The sequence below is a fragment of the Gouania willdenowi genome, chromosome 6, assembly GCF_900634775.1.
Source record: "Gouania willdenowi chromosome 6, fGouWil2.1, whole genome shotgun sequence".
NCBI classification, from domain to species: Eukaryota; Metazoa; Chordata; class Actinopteri; order Blenniiformes; family Gobiesocidae; genus Gouania; species Gouania willdenowi.
The window spans coordinates 7,241,655-7,259,428 of NC_041049.1; the positions used below are offsets into that span (position 1 = coordinate 7,241,655).

The following is a 17,774-nucleotide window of genomic DNA, read 5'->3' on the forward strand; positions in this document are numbered from 1 at the left end:
TTATAGTTTCTGTTTCCACTGTATCCATAATAATAATAATATGGATACAGTGGAACTAAAACATTATCTTGTGAAATCTGTGACCTGTTGACCTGCACAACTCAAAGAATCAGAATCGAGAATCATTATTTCTTGGCAGAAATGCTTTTAAACACTTGCTGTACATTCAGCTGACATAAAAATCTTGTTTTCAAATATGTAGAATAATTGTGAAATTAGCAGTAGCAGTAGTTGTTTTAATATTTTAGTTCATTTTTTGCAGGCACCTTTTTTGTCCGTCAAATGTATTTAAAAGAAACTGAAATTAAAGAGAGAATTATATTTAACTGTCGAACCTTGTCATAATTTTATTTATTTATATATTTTTTTAAATTGGAAAAAAAAAATGTTTGGTCTCGGCTTGTCTCGGTCTTGGTCTTGACTCGGTCTCGGCTCCTGAAAGTCTTGGTCTTGTCTTGGTCTCAGTGCATTCTGGTCTCGGATAGTGTGGTCTTGAACACAACACTAGTCTGCAGACACCTGAGGGTCTGCACGCACACTCGACTCAAGGTTTCGCCACGTCCTGGTCCTTGTTCAGGAGAGTGTCTGATTTTACATGCTGGATATTTCTACTGTCCTGACTGATAACGAACTCTGCCTTGCGGGCTGGTATTGGCTCGATAAGCATGCCTGCAATACGGGAGTTGCCATATCCCATAGTGAGACATCTCACAAAATATTATGAAATAGAACTTTAGGTTATGCATATAACCTCGGTTCTATGAGTAATATGAGTAAGATGTTTCACCAGACGACTGTTCCTGCTTGAACGAGTGAGAAGAGGTGCTTATTTTAAATGAGGAACTGTACATCCGCCCTCCCTCTTATAGAGGGTGAGAGCGTCCCTGGCGTATGGACAGTTCTTTCCAGCCAATCAGGGCTTGACGGATTGAGGAAAGTGCTTTTGAGGGCTACAGGGAGTGTGTATCCCATAGTGAGACATCTCACTCATATTACTCATAGAACCGGGATTATATACATAACCTAAAGTTCTATTTCATAATATTTCGCAGTGTTCCAATGACGTCATAGGCCAGTGGTTCCCAAACTGGGGGGCGCGTGAAGTTGTGATGTTGGGGGGGGGGGCCCCTTGCTGAACCTCTTTATTAATAAAGAGCTTTATGACATTCAAATAAGAATCTTCCACTGAAACTCTATGGAATAAAGCTCTGCTGGCCCTGGTAGCTATGAGGGGTGGGGGGTTGAAGGTAGAGGCTTAGATTCACTGGATATGTATGGGAAAACCACTGTTATGTTATAACTTAAGAAAAAGAGGCTCTCTATTGATCAAGAAAAAACACAAAGTTCATTTTGGCTTTTGTTATTCGAATTTTACACACGTCTTAACACACATACACACACACACACACACACAATATATTCTTAACCACATTCACACCACTCCTTTATGAGTATCCCGACACATCAAGACAATTTGTATAGTTTTCAGCATTTTTATTGCCATGCATTTTGCAGGGTAAGAATAAGTGTCCTCCATTGAAACTATGTAATAAAGCTCTGCTGACCCTGGTGTCTTGGGGGGGGGGGTCATCCCACTTAAAACCTGTTTTCCTTGTATTTTGACGGTAGATGCTTAGATTTAGTAGATATTCTTGGGAAAACCACTTTCATTTGTCAGGATAACAGTATATCCAAAATATGGGGTTATAATGGTAGTCAATAGGACCAAACTCAAACAGTGTCACTACATTTTATATCTCCTCTTCTATATATCTTGCAAGAAAAGTGATCATGGAATCATGAACATGACAATAAAATAAAGTTCATACAATTAGGATTTAAACTGAATTAGATATTGAGAGTTTAAAACACTGAAAAAGCAGAAAGTACACGTTTGGTACCCAAAGGTGCCCCGAGAGTTAAAAGTATGTGTTGGTGAAGCTTTGGTCACACACAGGTGCTGTAGAGCGTGACTTTGTGGCTGATCTCATCCAGCAGCAAACGAACAGCTTCCTCTAGCTGAGCCAGTTCTGCAGCTTTGGTCTCCAGGATCAGCTGATTGGACTCATAAGAACTCTCCAACTCTGGAAAACACAAACACGTGTCCCGGTCAGGGATAATTTTTTCTCTACTTTTGGTTAGATTATTCTCTATGTGGAGAGTCTGAATCTTTAGTTTGGTACAGTTCTGTGGATGTAGGCCCATTATGTTGTGATGAAATGTTGTGCAGTTGTGTCGTTCACCTCCCAGTCTCTCCAGTTTGATGCTGGTCTGAACCAGTAACTCTTTGGCATCCAGCTGCAGCTCGTCGGCTCGTCTTCTGGCCTGAAGAACCGCATCTCCTCGTTCCTCCACGTGCTCCTTTACCTGCCCAAATTTATCCTTCACGCCCTCCTCAAACTCCTACACACACACACACACACACACACACACACACACACACACACACACACACACACACACACACACACACACACACACACACACACACACACACACACACACACACACACACACACACACACACACACACAGAGAGAGAGAGAGAGAGTGGACCACGTGGTGGTCTCTTGGTGTTGTTCTGGGCGAGCTGGATGGCGTCCATGGGGTGTTCATTTTTGCGCGTCTTTATTTTTCTTCCATTTTCAGCTTCCAATATTTGAAAATCTACACCACATAGGAAACTGAAATTTGGTGTAGTAATACAGCTCTGCCTACTTTCTCAGAATGTATAAAAACATCTGCTATACATCCTATCTGGTGGACATGCCAGTCCCTTAAAATTGGAAAAAAGTTTTTCGGGGTTTGGGGCTGGAAAATGTTTGGGCCTTCAGTAAACAACTTTACATATGTCTCAGCTCAATCTGATTTGATCAGCTTTGAGCTATGAACACAAACTTTTCAAATCACTAATGATTAGTTAGATATATGCATTGGTTCTTGGGTGACAGTTTCTTGAAATCTGAAAAAATACTTTTTTTTTTTTACTATATTCATTGGCCCATAACTGCAACTGAAAAAAATCTGATCTTTGTTTTCATTTATAGTATCAATATTACTCTTTCATGGGATATAAACAATTTCTCTTTATGCAACTTCTTAATTTTTACTTTGGACCACCACTTCGGGTTATTTCACCACTCTCAAATATTGAAAATTCTTTACATAAGGTCATTGTAGCTTGCCTCTGTTTCTTATAATCATTTATTCTTTATTAATTTTTCATTATGTATATTCTGACAGAGTATATGAAGCTGTATTACTATACCAAATTTCAGTTTCCTATGTGATTTAGTTCCCGAGATATCGGAAGCTGAAAATGGAAGAAAAATAAAGACCCACGAAAATCAACACATACCCCCCTCACTATATTGGCCATGTCTCAAAAAGTGTCCAACTAATCAAACTAAAAACTTACAGTGTGCTTATTGAATAATCACTGAACAATTGGTAAAAAATTGTGAATTTTTTGAGAACAAAATGCATGGGTCAGTTGTGAAATTACATTTTTTTTAAATTTTTTCTTGTCATTAAAATGTTTGATAAAAATACTCCATTATTACTCTTTGAAGTCTATCCTAAAACACATGTTATGATGTAATTATTCTACCTGGCGACTTCAGCCTGCCTCAGCAGAACCTCGGCCTCTTTGATGTCCGCGGCGCTCTGGTTGAGGATGCTCTCCACGCTAGTTAGCGTAGCCACTTTGTCCCTGATCTCCTTGGTGAGCTCCTGTAGCTTTTCTGTGGAGGTGGGCATCTCTAGGGCCAGCACCTCGTTGGACACCGCCTCGATGACAGACACGTCAGCTTTGTCGTCTGCGCGATAAGAACCCAGAGAGGTGAGAGAACGTCTCCACCAACAAATGATTTGTATGTGATTTTCTTGCATTAAAATGTACATGTTTAGTGTATTTTTCTGTTTTGTGTGTTGTCCTCACTGGTGAGGAGGTCTCTGATCTCCCTGATGAGGTCACGGAGCTGCTCGTTGCTCTGCTCCACTCTCTCTCTGCTGCGGTTGGATTTGATCAGCACTTCCATGGCATTCGCCTTTGCATCATTTGCACGATTTTTGGCCTCCCAGACCTGAAAAATTTTAAATAAAGGATATTTTCACACACTTTTGAACTTGGGCTGTGTTTGAAATTGCACACTAATGTAATATACACCACAAATTCAATGAGTATATACTGTCTACTATATACTAATAGTTTGATAAGGATAATGATTGTTCCCACTGAAGTATACTTCCAAGTTTCCTAAGATGTATTTCGAACTTAGAACGACAAAAATCTGAAGCACACTGAGGCTAAATATCTCTATTCGCCATCTTTGAAAGTTCTAAAAGTATTTTTTTTACATTTTCTTTTAATTTTAGAAAGATCACATTGTCATAACGCGTTACAGATAGTCAAATGCACATGCGACTGCATCAATGCGGCGTGGCATGGAGGCGATCAACCTGTGGCACTGCTCAGGCGTAATGGAAGCCCAGGTTGCTTTGATAGCAGGTCATCTGCATTGTTGGGTCTGGTGTCTCTCGCCTTCCTCTGGACAATAGCCCATAGATTCTTTATGGGGTTCAGGTCAGGCCAGTTTACTGGTCAGCTAAGCACAGTAACACCATGGTCATTGAACCAGCTTTTGGGACCTTTGGCAGTGTGTGCAGGTGTCAAGTCCTGCTGGCAGGTCATTTGGTCATTCGGTGCCTTAAAGGGGACATATCATGCGAAATCCACTTTTTTAGCCCTTAAATGCATATTGTTGTATATTTAGAGTGTTTAGAAGTACAGAAAAGTTCAAATTAGTCTCTTCAGGTGCTCCATTGTTATCTTTATATTCTGTTTTGGTCATATTTTTCAATCTGTTTCGATTTTTCGATTCTCTATTATGTTTTTTGAACAATAACGTCACAGTATTTGCAGCGGAACTGCCAAATTAGGACATCGACTCCAGGTCCAACACTTCGAGCAATCCGCCATTTTTATTTCTCGCTTTTATTTTGTAGTCCAAGCTCAAGGATGCCAAAGTTACGAGAGGATATGTCAAAATGTTCAGTTGTTGGATGTAGTAACCCACACGCTTCATTACACCGTCTCCCAGCACTAGAACCTTTTCGAAGTGCCTGGTTGAGTTTTATTTTTCACGGAAATGTACCCACATCTGTGGGTAAGGTCATTTTTGTGTAAGCGAAGCACTTCAAGGATGACTGCTTCTGCAACCTCCGCCAGTATAAAGAAGGATTTGCCGAAAGACTTCGTCTGATTGAGGGGTCAATTCCTTCTATCTTTGGAGATGACGAACAGAGCACTTCGGTAAGCTGTAAATAACGCTAAAAAATGTGATAAGACGTCCCTGTCATTGTTTTGTTAGCATTAGCAGTTGCACCGTCTTCATATGTTAGCGCTGTGTGCTCATTTTAGATCCTTGATGATATGGCCCACGTGATTTAATTAAGTCTAAAGTTTTCATTAGTCATTTCATTTTGCCGTTTTTGTCTCCGAAAAGACTGTATTAAAATGCATTTCGTGACGATAGTTTGGCGCTAGCATTAGCTCGGTGCTTGCGTTAGCTCACTTGTTAGGGTTCTGCTGGTTCATCATCTTCATTTTCATCTCGCTCCGCCGGGTCAGACTCTGGCTCGAACATGTAAAGCTGGAGGGACAAGTCTTCCGTTGTTGACATTTTGTAAATAACATGTGAATAAACATTTTCTGCGCCACGAGACAATCGTATCTCTTCTATCAAACTACAAAAATGGCCGAACAGTTGGAGTTGAACGGAGTGTCACCTCTAAAACCTGGAGAGCGGGCGGGGTATGAAATGTCTCATTTGCATTTAAAGAGGCCGCACCAAAACGAGTTGCTCTCAGAAGCACATCAGAAAAGGCCTGTGGAGCTATAATAATGAGGAATTCAGACGCAAGCATTGCAGTTCTGCTTTATATAGACCACAACTGTATGATTTATATGTAAAAAAGGAAGGACTTAAATGCATGATATGTCTCCTTTAAGCAAAAGTAAAATAAAATAAATATGGGAAGAAGATTAGCAAGTATAGTTATAGACTTTTAATATTAATATTCAATTAAAGGTGCAGTCTGCAACTCTTATAAAAGTGACTTTTTGTCATATTTGCTAAAGCTGTCACTATGTAAGGACAGGTTTGTGTGAAAAAAACAGACTCATTGAGTCCCTTCTGCTGCTCCTACAGCCTTTTGCATATTGCCAGAATGCACAGCCACCGAGCAAAAAGAACAAATCAGAGCCAGGGTTGTGTTTGATGGGTTGTCTGACAGTTGTAGCTCACAGTCCCCGCCCCTTTCCCGGGGCTGGAGCATCAAATTTTTTTACAGTGTATGGTCTGGAGGAGTAGAAGATGGAATTAGCGACTTTTTCTGCTTGAAAGGTAATTACTGCTACTTGATTTACATTGATTTGTAAACAACACAGAACTCTGTGGTGCATGTGTTGTTTGTGTGCGTGCAGCAGCCTCCATGTGGGCTGCTGCACGCACACAAACAACGCATGCAAACCCTAAACTCTGCTGCGATCATTAGTTATCACCTTATATTGTGTTCAAGTGTTCTATTTTCTGTGAATTTTGTTTTAAATAATTTATTTGAGGTTGAAAAATGGGACTTTACACTTTACACTTTTAAGGCTTTAAGTTGTGACTTTTCATTTCTGCTGTCTCATGTCTCCTGCTCTCTTCTCGAGGTCAGCCACATGCTTCCCAAAACACATCTTATCCCTCAAGGCTAGACGCAAAGGCACCCTTTTGGTGAGAGACACACACACACTCACATAGTCACACATACACATCCATTTACACACATTCACATCATACACACACACACACCTATGCACATCTGACTATCACCCCCGATACCGGGAGCGCCATCTCCGAACGAACAGAACAAACTGACTTGACCTCCTCCCTGTTGCTTCTTTCTTATCTGTCGGGTGGTAGGACAGTTAAACGGTGTAGAAATGTGTGTGTGAAGAACTTTTTAAGCAGTCTTGCTTTTTCCTCTGCCCCGGAGCCTTTTGACCATCCTTGTTGTGGGCTGCCTTTCATTCTTACAGGATGGAAGCTTCTTTGTACTCTTTTCATTTAGTTTTATAATAAATCTTTTTTATATAAAATCATCATGCTTCGACTGGAGTCCATCATTCAATGAGAACAATAAATCGTGTCTCCAAATGAGGTCAACCGCAAATTTTTATTGCTTTATTTTTTTATTGACTTTGCTTGTTTCTTAGTTGTGTGCTGTCCATCAGATTAGGTGGAATGTATCTAGATTCAGGTGAGGCTGCTGCATCTGTGTGGGTCAGCATGTCATAGGGCCACGCCGGCTTTCACAACATCCACCGTCTTGTCAGGGTGGAATTCCATAAGAAGCCCCAGGATTCTCCATCGGGCAGCCAGTACCTCAAAGCTGTTCTCAATCACCCGTTGGGCTCGTGAGCGCCGGGAGTTGTACACTTTCAGTGCATCATCAAGGTTGACTGAAAAAAAAAAAAAGAAATATACACATTAACACAAATACTTTCAAACTATTTATTAATCACATTAAAATAAATTCTGTACCTGGGTAGGGCCGCATCTGGTTCACCTGGAGTGGAAATGCTGCATCTCAGAGGAAAACATGTGGGTCAGCAGTGTTGGTGCCAGGTAAGTTCACAGGTGGTAGTAGCTCAAGAGCCCCCTGTAAAAGTCTTGAACCATGTTGACTGTCCTTAAAAATTCCCCCATCACTCGCTTGACCATATGAGACAATGTCCACCATGGTGAAACGGTACTTTGCATCACAGATTGCCATCAACACAATCAAATGAGTTCCCTTATAATTAAAGTCGTCACTTTCTGCATCTGGTGGGGCTTTGATCTGCATGCTTCCTGACAACACTTCCCAAATGGTAAGGGAAATTCCAGATCCTCCAAAACTCATGTGAAATGTTTACAAACTCACTGCCTTTGGGTAAGGAAACAAAATCTGTTTTGTGGGCTTTCCAGATGGCCTGGTAAACCTAACCTAAAACTGTTGTCAACTGCAACTTATAACTGGCAGCAACAATTTTCTGGCTCGCTCCAGAAGTGAGGATTCTCAGAGTAACAGCCAATCTCTCCTCTAGGCTGACCGGACTTTGATGGGTCCTTGCATGCAACAAAAATGGCTCAATCCGATGCAGCAGGTCATCGAAGGGGTGCGTGAACATCAAAAAGTAGCTGAAGTGGATTTCTTCATCTACAGCCCATCCATCCATCCATTTTCATACCCGCTTATTCCCGTTTAACAGGGTCGCGGGGGTCTGCCAGTGCCAATCTCCGGCTCTCATAGGGCGCTGGGCGGGGGTACACCCTGGACAGGGCGCCAGTCCATCACAGGGCAACACAGACAACCATTCACTCTCTCATTCACTCCTATGGGCAATGTAGAGACTCCAATCAACCTTACAGTCACGTTTTTGGATTGTGGGAGGAAGCCGGAGTACCCGGAGGAAACCCACGCGGCACGGGGAGAACATGCAAACTCCACACAGAAAGGACCCAAGTCCACCCCAGGGCTTGAACCCAGGACCTTCTTGCTAACCACTATCGGTCTCATGAGCTGGCTGCACTCTCCATGCAGTTGCATGTAACGGGCGCACAAACCATCTTCTTTTACGATGGGGCTTTTGTCTGGTCAATAACCGCTGCTGCCATTGTTGAAGAAGACTGGTGCCCTGTCCAGGGTGTGCAACCGATGACAGCTCAAATGTGCAAACATGAGCCTTCACATATTAGGTTATGGTGAAGATCGGAGAAGTAATTTTTCTATTTCATAATGATTTTTTTTTTCTATTAATAAAAATTTTGTCCTGGTTTTAAAATTCCTGGTTCTTAGAGGAAGACATTTTGTATCTCAGAAGCTTCTGGAGGGATGGAAGGAGAACCCCTTGTTGAATCGCTCTTAAAATCTGTTTTTAAATCGTTTCCACATAAATTTTTTCTTAGGTTGGCTTGCATCCTCTTGTTTTGGATATATTAGACTCTTTTCTTGACTCAGTTGTTCCTCCAGAGATTTTTTCAGTTGATTGTGTGCTTCTTGAAGCTCTGCGATTTCTTTTTTCATGGACAAAATTATTGTTTTCTGCGATTCTTTGTCCTGCTGCATTTGTTCAACGTGCATGCTCCAAAACTGATAAACATCTTCTCGTAGGCTCTGGATCTCTTTGTGTAGAGATGCCATTACTGCGACATGGTTGTTACTGTCAGTAGCAGGCTGTGCTGCTTCACTACTAACGTTTACAGGAGACACAGCTGTTATCTCTGGAACACCGCTAATGTTTTCAGGAGACACAGCTGTTATCTCGGAAACACCGCTAATGTTTTCAGGAGACACAGTTGTTATCTCGGAAACACCGCTAATGTTTTCAGGAGAGACAGTTGTTATTTCGGAAACACCGCTAACGTTTTCAGGAGACACAGCTGTTATCTTTGAAACACCGCTAACGTTTTCGGGAGAGACAGTTGTTATTTCGGAAACACCGCTAACGTTTTCAGGAGAGACAGTTGTTATTTCGGAAACACCGCTAATGTTTTCCGGAGACACAGTTGTTATCTCGGAAACACCGCTAATGTTTTCCGGAGACACAGCTGTTATCTCTGGAACACCGCTAATGTTTTCAGGAGACACGGTTGTTATCTCTGGAACACCGCTAATGTTTTCAGGAGACACGGTTGTTATCTCTGGAACACCGCTAATGTTTTCAGGAGACACGGTTGTTATCTCTGGAACACCGCTAATGTTTTCAGGAGACACAGCTGTTATCTCTGGAACACCGCTAATGTTTCAGGAGACACAGCTGTTATCTCTGGAACACCGCTAATGTTTTCAGGAGACACGGTTGTTATCTCTGGAACACCGCTAATGTTTTCAGGAGACACGGTTGTTATCTCTGGAACACCGCTAACGTTTTCAGGAGACACAGTTATTTCTGAAACACTGCTAATGTTTTCAGGAGACACGGTTGTTATCTCTGGAACACCGCTAACGTTTTCAGGAGACACAGTTATTTCGGAAACACTGCTAATGTTTTCAGGAGACACGGTTGTTATCTCTGGAACACCGCTAACGTTTTCAGGAGACACAGTTATTTCGGAAACACTGCTAATGTTTTCAGGAGACACGGTTGTTATCTCTGGAACACCGCTAACGTTTTCAGGAGACACAGTTATTTCGGAAACACTGCTAATGTTTTCAGGAGACACGGTTGTTATCTCTGGAACACCGCTAATGTTTTCAGGAGACACGGTTATTTCGGAAACACTGCTAATGTTTTCAGGAGACACGGTTGTTATCTCTGGAACACCGCTAACGTTTTCAGGAGACACAGTTATTTCGGAAACACTGCTAATGTTTTCAGGAGACACGGTTGTTATCTCTGGAACACCGCTAATGTTTTCAGGAGACACAGCTGTTATCTCTGAAATAATGGAGGGGGCAGATGTTATACGCTTTACTTCTTTCTGCTCCTTTTCAATCAACTTTTTTTTTCTTTTTTCACAAAAGAAATAAACAAAACAAAAACAAAAAAGAAAAAGAAAAAAGACAAAAACAAGACTAACTAGTTGTTCACTATGAGCAAAATCTGTGATCACAGAATCTCTGAATACCTCGTTTCTAAACTCTTCCATATTTTTACTCACAGACTGAAAGCCGAGGATGTTGAAGAGCATGGTAATCGGGTTTGTTATATCAGAAAAAGCCATTTTTGCATGCAACTTGTTACTTCTTTGTACCTTGTTGTTGCTCTTGGTTAAAGACGTGTGTCGTGTTCATATGCTACCTCTTCTTTTTATCTTGGCAAAAAAGAGGCTCGAAGGCAGGGTTCCATTGATGGCGTCATAGAGGCGGTGTGGTTGGACCGCGGAGCGCGAGGGAGATAGAAACTATTCACCGGTAAAAACTCCAGAAAACAATCACCAGGAATAAATATTGACTCCCTGGTAAAGATAGTAGCTCTAACAACTGGTAAAATGATAAACTGGCGATATTACAACCTGTGCAGCGGTATGGGGACACATATACTCCGCCTCTGGGTCCTAGTGCCTGCTGGTCGGTGGAGCCTGTTCTGTTTACCGAGCCATACGTGTCAAGTATCCCGTTTTGGCCGGGAAACTCCCGCATTTTACCCCTCTTTCCTGCCATCTTCCCGTATTAGCATTTCCCGTAAATATCCCGTATTTTAATGTAATAAATGAAAGATGCCTCACTAAACTGAACGCCGTCACTAGCCTCGCGAGAACTGCCTTGTGAAATGGCCTGGCTTGGTGGCAGTTCTCGCGAGATTAGTGCTGACAGCGGCAACAAACCCGGAAGCAACTCAGAAGAGAGATGAATGAATGAAGACGTTCTGGCGAAAAAAAACAAAGAACTGGTGTAAATATGTTGTGAAATGTGACAGAGAGTTTATCTTCCCAAAGAGCATCAGGATGCAACACAGTTACACGTTCTGTTAGATTAATAACTAGATTTTAACGTCTACTACAGCGGAAGTCACCATGAAAAATCAGCCAATCACAAGCTCCACAAATATGCACTGCTTTATAAAGTGTTAAAGAATATAAAGTCTATAATAAATGTGTCTATAATAAGTCATTAGTGAATACCAGAGAACCACATGAGTGAGCATGAGAAATTATAATAAAATATATAATGAAAATGAAATGTTAATGTCTAACTTAAAGACAAACAATGTGAAATTAATAATAAATATGCAATGTGTTGACTTGTATATAAACTGTAAGTATATTTAATAAACACATGTGCTTCATATACACGTTTATGTTTTTATTTAGTCTGATAGGGCTGGGCGATATATCGAGATTCAAGATGTATCAAGTTTTCTATTTTGGCGATATAGAAAACTATATTATTTCATATATATATATCTTATGTATCAAAATACTAGTTTTAGGAGTCGCTGGTTTTACTTCTCAGAACATGTAAAGCTCAGTTAGATGATTAATGAGTCACATATTGTGCAGCTGTTTGCTAATAAATGTTCCTGTGTAGCATTTAGCATCAGCAAATTTAACCCAAAATTGTCTTTCTGGTCAGACTTTTTTCGATAAAATTATCTAGATTTATATTGTATATCACCATTTTGAGAAAATATATTGAGATATGAGTTTTGGTCCATATTGCCCAGCCCTAGTAGGAATGTTCACAGCATTTTAATGTTAATAAAGGTCGACCTACCAGACTCTAATCACATAATTGTATTTAGTAAGTGGTTGACAAGTGGGTATTTTAGATTTATTGTACACTTGTCTTAAAATATGTCCATCCACTCTTTTCATTATATCCATGTCTTTTAAGGCTTTTATTAAATAGTGTCGGCTGTAGTCCGGGCAGCCGCCATCTTGGAATATGTCGTCACCAGCGCGTCAGCGCCGCAAGTCGCACAAGCACAGAATGACTCAAATAACTGTAAAGAGATCTTATATTAGTCTATTTTCTTTTTAAAGTGGTGTTTTTTTTTGTGGCTTTAGACTCCAATTACATTTATGTATATAATATGTTACCCACAATATAAACAGGTTCATAATATAACTATTTTTATAGTTTCTGTTTCCACTGTATCCATAATAATAATAATATGGATACAGTGGAACTAAAACATTATCTTGTGAAATCTGTGACCTGTTGACCTGCACAACTCAAAGAATCAGAATCGAGAATCATTATTTCTTGGCAGAAATGCTTTTAAACACTTGCTGTACATTCAGCTGACATAAAAATCTTGTTTTCAAATATGTAGAATAATTGTGAAATTAGCAGTAGCAGTAGTTGTTTTAATATTTTAGTTCATTTTTTGCAGGCACCTTTTTTGTCCGTCAAATGTATTTAAAAGAAACTGAAATTAAAGAGAGAATTATATTTAACTGTCGAACCTTGTCATAATTTTATTTATTTATATATTTTTTTAAATTGGAAAAAAAAAATGTTTGGTCTCGGCTTGTCTCGGTCTTGGTCTTGACTCGGTCTCGGCTCCTGAAAGTCTTGGTCTTGTCTTGGTCTCAGTGCATTCTGGTCTCGGATAGTGTGGTCTTGAACACAACACTAGTCTGCAGACACCTGAGGGTCTGCACGCACACTCGACTCAAGGTTTCGCCACGTCCTGGTCCTTGTTCAGGAGAGTGTCTGATTTTACATGCTGGATATTTCTACTGTCCTGACTGATAACGAACTCTGCCTTGCGGGCTGGTATTCGCTCGATAAGCATGCCTGCAATACGGGAGTTGCCATATCCCATAGTGAGACATCTCACAAAATATTATGAAATAGAACTTTAGGTTATGCATATAACCTCGGTTCTATGAGTAATATGAGTGAGATGTTTCACCAGACGACTGTTCCTGCTTGAACGAGTGAGAAGAGGTGCTTATTTTAAATGAGGAACTGTACATCCGCCCTCCCTCTTATAGAGGGTGAGAGTGTCCCTGGCGTATGGACAGTTCTTTCCAGCCAATCAGGGCTTGGCGGATTGAGGAAAGTGCTTTTGAGGGCTACAGGGAGTGTGTATCCCATAGTGAGACATCTCACTCATATTACTCATAGAACCGGGATTATATACATAACCTAAAGTTCTATTTCATAATATTTCGCAGTGTTCCAATGACGTCATAGGCCAGTGGTTCCCAAACTGGGGGGCGCGTGAAGTTGTGATGTTGGGGGGGGCCCTTGCTGAACCTTAAGCATGAAAAATGTAAAACGTTTTTTTTTCTTTGCTCTTTATTAATAAAGAGCTTTATGACATTCAAATAAGAATCCTCCATTGAAACTCTATGTAATAAAGCTCTGCTGGCCCTGGTAGCTATGAGGGGTGGGGGGTTCATCCCACCTAAAACCAGTTTTCCCTGTATTTTGACGGTAGAGGCTTAGATTCACTGGATATGTATGGGAAAACCACTGTTATGTTATAACTTAAGAAAAAGAGGCTCTCTATTGATCAAGAAAAAACATAAAGTTCATTTTGGCTTTTGCTATTCGAATTTTACACACGTCTTAACACACATACACACACACACACAATATATTCTTAACCACATTCACACCACTCCTTTATGAGTATCCCGACACATCAAGACAATTTGTATAGTTTTCAGCATTTTTATTGCCATGCATTTTGCAGGGTAAGAATAAGTGTCCTCCATTGAAACTATGTAATAAAGCTCTGCTGACCCTGGTGTCTTGGGGGGGGGGGTCATCCCACTTAAAACCTGCTTTCCTTGTATTTTGACGGTAGATGCTTAGATTTATTAGATATTTTTGGGAAAACCACTTTCATTTGTCAGGATAACAGTATATTCAAAATATGGGGTTATAATGGTAGTCAATAGGACCAAACTCAAACAGTGTCACTACATTTTATATCTCCTCTTCTATATATCTTGCAAGAAAAGTGATCATGGAATCATGAACATGACAATAAAATAAAGTTCATACAATTAGGATTTAAACTGAATTAGATATTGAGAGTTTAAAACACTGAAAAAGCAGAAAGTACACGTTTGGTACCCAAAGGTGCCCCGAGAGTTAAAAGTATGTGTTGGTGAAGCTTTGGTCACACACAGGTGCTGTAGAGCGTGACTTTGTGGCTGATCTCATCCAGCAGCAAACGAACAGCTTCCTCTAGCTGAGCCAGTTCTGCAGCTTTGGTCTCCAGGATCAGCTGATTGGACTCATAAGAACTCTCCAACTCTGGAAAACACAAACACGTGTCCCGGTCAGGGATAAGTTTTTCTCTACTTTTGGTTAGATTATTCTCTATGTGGAGAGTCTGAATCTTTAGTTTGGTACAGTTCTGTGGATGTAGGCCCATTATGTTGTGATGAAATGTTGTGCAGTTGTGTCGTTCACCTCCCAGTCTCTCCAGTTTGATGCTGGTCTGAACCAGTAACTCTTTGGCCTCCAGCTGCAGCTCGTCGGCTCGTCTTCTGGCCTGAAGAACCGCATCTCCTCGATCCTCCACGTGCTCCTTTACCTGCTCAAATTTATCCTTCACGCCCTCCTCAAACTCCTACACACACACGCACGCACGCACACACGCACACACACACACACACACACACACACACACACACACACACACACAATACAGGATGTCCCGCTGAGCCTGCATCAATACATGCTTTCAATCATAGAATATCATTACGTATGTTTAAGTTATATTAGTGGTTATTTTGCAGTTTAAAATATATATTTTTTATCTTATGTAATTTTTTGTTACATGGTGGAGAGTACTTTTATTTTTAATTAACAGTCCTTGATTAGTAACTGAAAATTACACAATAGATTTTTATCGCAAAAGTTGACAAATTAAGCAAAAAACACATTTTTCAGAAGAAAAAAAGGATTTAAATACAGTATTTGTTTTAGTGTGGTTGGTTATCAATAATATTATTAGTGAGGTATGAAGTAAAGTGCTACAGAGTACAGAGCGATGACTCAGCATTTTTTTGTCCAACCTGCTGTGCTTCTTCCGCGTCCAGCCGAGCCTGATCACTGATCACGTCTGCGGTGTCCAACATCTGGTCCACCTGCAGGTCGTTCTGTCTCAGCAGACCCACTTCTCGCTCTAACTGCAGCAGCCAACCCGTGGTGTTACTGAGCTTCAGCTCGGACGAGGCCGTCTCCGACTCCACCTGAGACACACACACACACGCACACGCGCACACACACACACACACACACACACACACACACACACACACACACACACACACACACACACACACACACACACACACACACGCACACACACACACACACACACACACACACAGAGAGAGTGGACCACGTCACAGAGCGTTATACAAACCATTATAGAATCTGACTGAGGTCTCTCACAGCTATCAGAAGCTCCTGCGTTCCTTTGGTGTTGTTCTGGGCGAGCTGGATGGCATCCATGGCACTGCTCTGAGCCTGTTCCGTCATCTCCAGAGCCGTTTTTACCACTTCAGCAGTTTCCTTCATGTTAGACGCCTCCGCACTAATCACATTTGGGTCATTCTATGTCATTTCAACACATTTTCAGGACATCCCACGCACTTCGGTCTCAAAAAATTCTGAAACTGTTACCAGTTGTTCCTTAATAATTCAATAGGCACACTGTAAATTTTTTGTTTGATTGGATGAATACTTTTTGAGATACGGCCAATTTAGTAAGGGTGGGGGGGGGGGTTGATTTTTGCGCGTCTTTATTTTTCTTCCATTTTCAGCTTCCAATATTTGAAAATCTACACCACATAGGAAACTGAAATTTGGTGTAGTAATACAGCTCTGCCTACTTTCTCAGAATGTATAAAAAACATCTGCTATACATCCTATCTGGTGGACATGCCAGCCCCTTAAAATTGGAAAAAAGTTTTTCGGGGTTTGGGGCTGGAAAATGTTTGGGCCTTCAGGAAACAACTTTACATATGTCTCAGCTCAATCTGATTTGATCAGCTTTGAGCTATGAACACAAACTTTTCAAATCACTAATGATTAGTTAGATATATGCATTGGTTCTTGGGTGACAGTTTCTTGAAATCCGAAAAAATACTTTTTTTTTTAACTATATTCATTGGCCCATAACTGCAACTGAAAAAAATCTGATCTTTGTTTTCATTTATAGTATCAATATTACTCTTTCATGGGATATAAACAATTTCTCTTTATGCAACTTCTTAATTTTTACTTTGGACCACCACTTCGGGTTATTTCACCACTCTCAAATATTGAAAATTCTTTACATAAGGTCATTGTAGCTTGCCTCTGTTTCTTATAATCATTTATTCTTTATTAATTTTTCATTATGTATATTCTGACAGAGTATATGAAGCTGTATTACTATACCAAATTTCAGTTTCCTATGTGATTTAGTTCCCGAGATATCGGAAGCTGAAAATGGAAGAAAAATAAAGACCCACGAAAATCAACACATACCCCCCTCACTATATTGGCCATGTCTCAAAAAGTGTCCAACTAATCAAACTAAAAACTTACAGTGTGCTTATTGAATAATCACTGAACAATTGGTAAAAAATTGTGAATTTTTTGAGAACAAAATGCATGGGTCAGTTGTGAAATTACATTTTTTTTAAATTTTTTCTTGTCATTAAAATGTTTGATAAAAATACTCCATTATTACTCTTTGAAGTCTATCCTAAAACACGTTATGATGTAATTATTCTACCTGGCGACTTCAGCCTGCCTCAGCAGAACCTCGGCCTCTTTGATGTCCGTGGCGCTCTGGTTGAGGATGCTCTCCACGCTAGTTAGCGTAGCCACTTTGTCCCTGATCTCCTTGGTGAGCTCCTGTAGCTTTTCTGTGGAGGTGGGCATCTCTAGGGCCAGCACCTCGTTGGACACCGCCTCGATGACAGACACGTCAGCTTTGTCGTCTGCGCGATAAGAACCCAGAGAGGTGAGAGAACGTCTCCATCAACAAAATGATTTGTATGTGATTTTCTTGCATTAAAATGTACATGTTTAGTGTATTTTTCTGTTTTGTGTGTTGTCCTCACTGGTGAGGAGGTCTCTGATCTCCCTGATGAGGTCACGGAGCTGCTCGTTGCTCTGCTCCACTCTCTCTCTGCTGCGGTTGGATTTGATCAGCACTTCCATGGCATTCGCCTTTGCATCATTTGCACGATTTTTGGCCTCCCAGACCTGAAAAATTTTAAATAAAGGACATTTTCACACACTTTTGAACTTGGGCTGTGTTTGAAATTGCA

At 40.7% G+C, this 17,774-nt stretch overlaps 2 protein-coding genes across 5 annotated transcripts in view; both read right to left on the minus strand.

Annotated features, from left to right (window-relative positions):
* Window positions 1-1,432: 1,432 nt before the first annotated feature.
* LOC114465170 (laminin subunit beta-1-like) lies at window positions 1,433-11,138 on the minus strand. 3 transcript variants are annotated; one of them, XM_028450000.1, is made up of 5 exons: window positions 10,695-11,138; window positions 3,941-4,085; window positions 3,611-3,818; window positions 2,244-2,325; window positions 1,433-2,084 (listed from the first exon to the last, which is right to left on the minus strand). In XM_028450000.1, the coding sequence occupies exons 1-5, from the start codon at window positions 10,755-10,757 to the stop codon at window positions 2,052-2,054; spliced, it is 531 nt and encodes a 176-aa protein (XP_028305801.1). In that variant the 5' UTR covers window positions 10,758-11,138; the 3' UTR covers window positions 1,433-2,051. The 3 variants fall into 3 exon arrangements, with proteins under 3 accessions (XP_028305801.1, XP_028305800.1, XP_028305802.1); XM_028449999.1 differs by having other exon boundaries at window positions 1,435-2,084; window positions 2,244-2,320; window positions 10,695-11,136; XM_028450001.1 differs by lacking the exons at window positions 1,433-2,084; window positions 2,244-2,325 and adding an exon at window positions 2,700-3,313 and having other exon boundaries at window positions 10,695-11,137.
* Window positions 11,139-14,065: 2,927 nt separating this feature from the next.
* Window positions 14,066-17,774, minus strand: part of LOC114464991 (laminin subunit beta-1-like) — a 58,880-nt gene continuing 55,171 nt past the window's right edge. Inside the window, exons 28-33 of one of the 2 annotated variants that reach the window (XM_028449689.1) lie at window positions 17,565-17,709; window positions 17,234-17,441; window positions 15,904-16,045; window positions 15,522-15,698; window positions 14,914-15,073; window positions 14,066-14,754 (exon numbers count right to left, since the gene is read on the minus strand). In XM_028449689.1, coding sequence (XP_028305490.1) covers window positions 14,618-14,754; window positions 14,914-15,073; window positions 15,522-15,698; window positions 15,904-16,045; window positions 17,234-17,441; window positions 17,565-17,709 — 969 coding nt within the window. In that variant the 3' untranslated portion in view covers window positions 14,066-14,617. The remainder of the gene's footprint in view (window positions 14,755-14,913; window positions 15,074-15,521; window positions 15,699-15,903; window positions 16,046-17,233; window positions 17,442-17,564; window positions 17,710-17,774) is intronic. The other variant, XM_028449688.1, reaches the window with a different exon arrangement.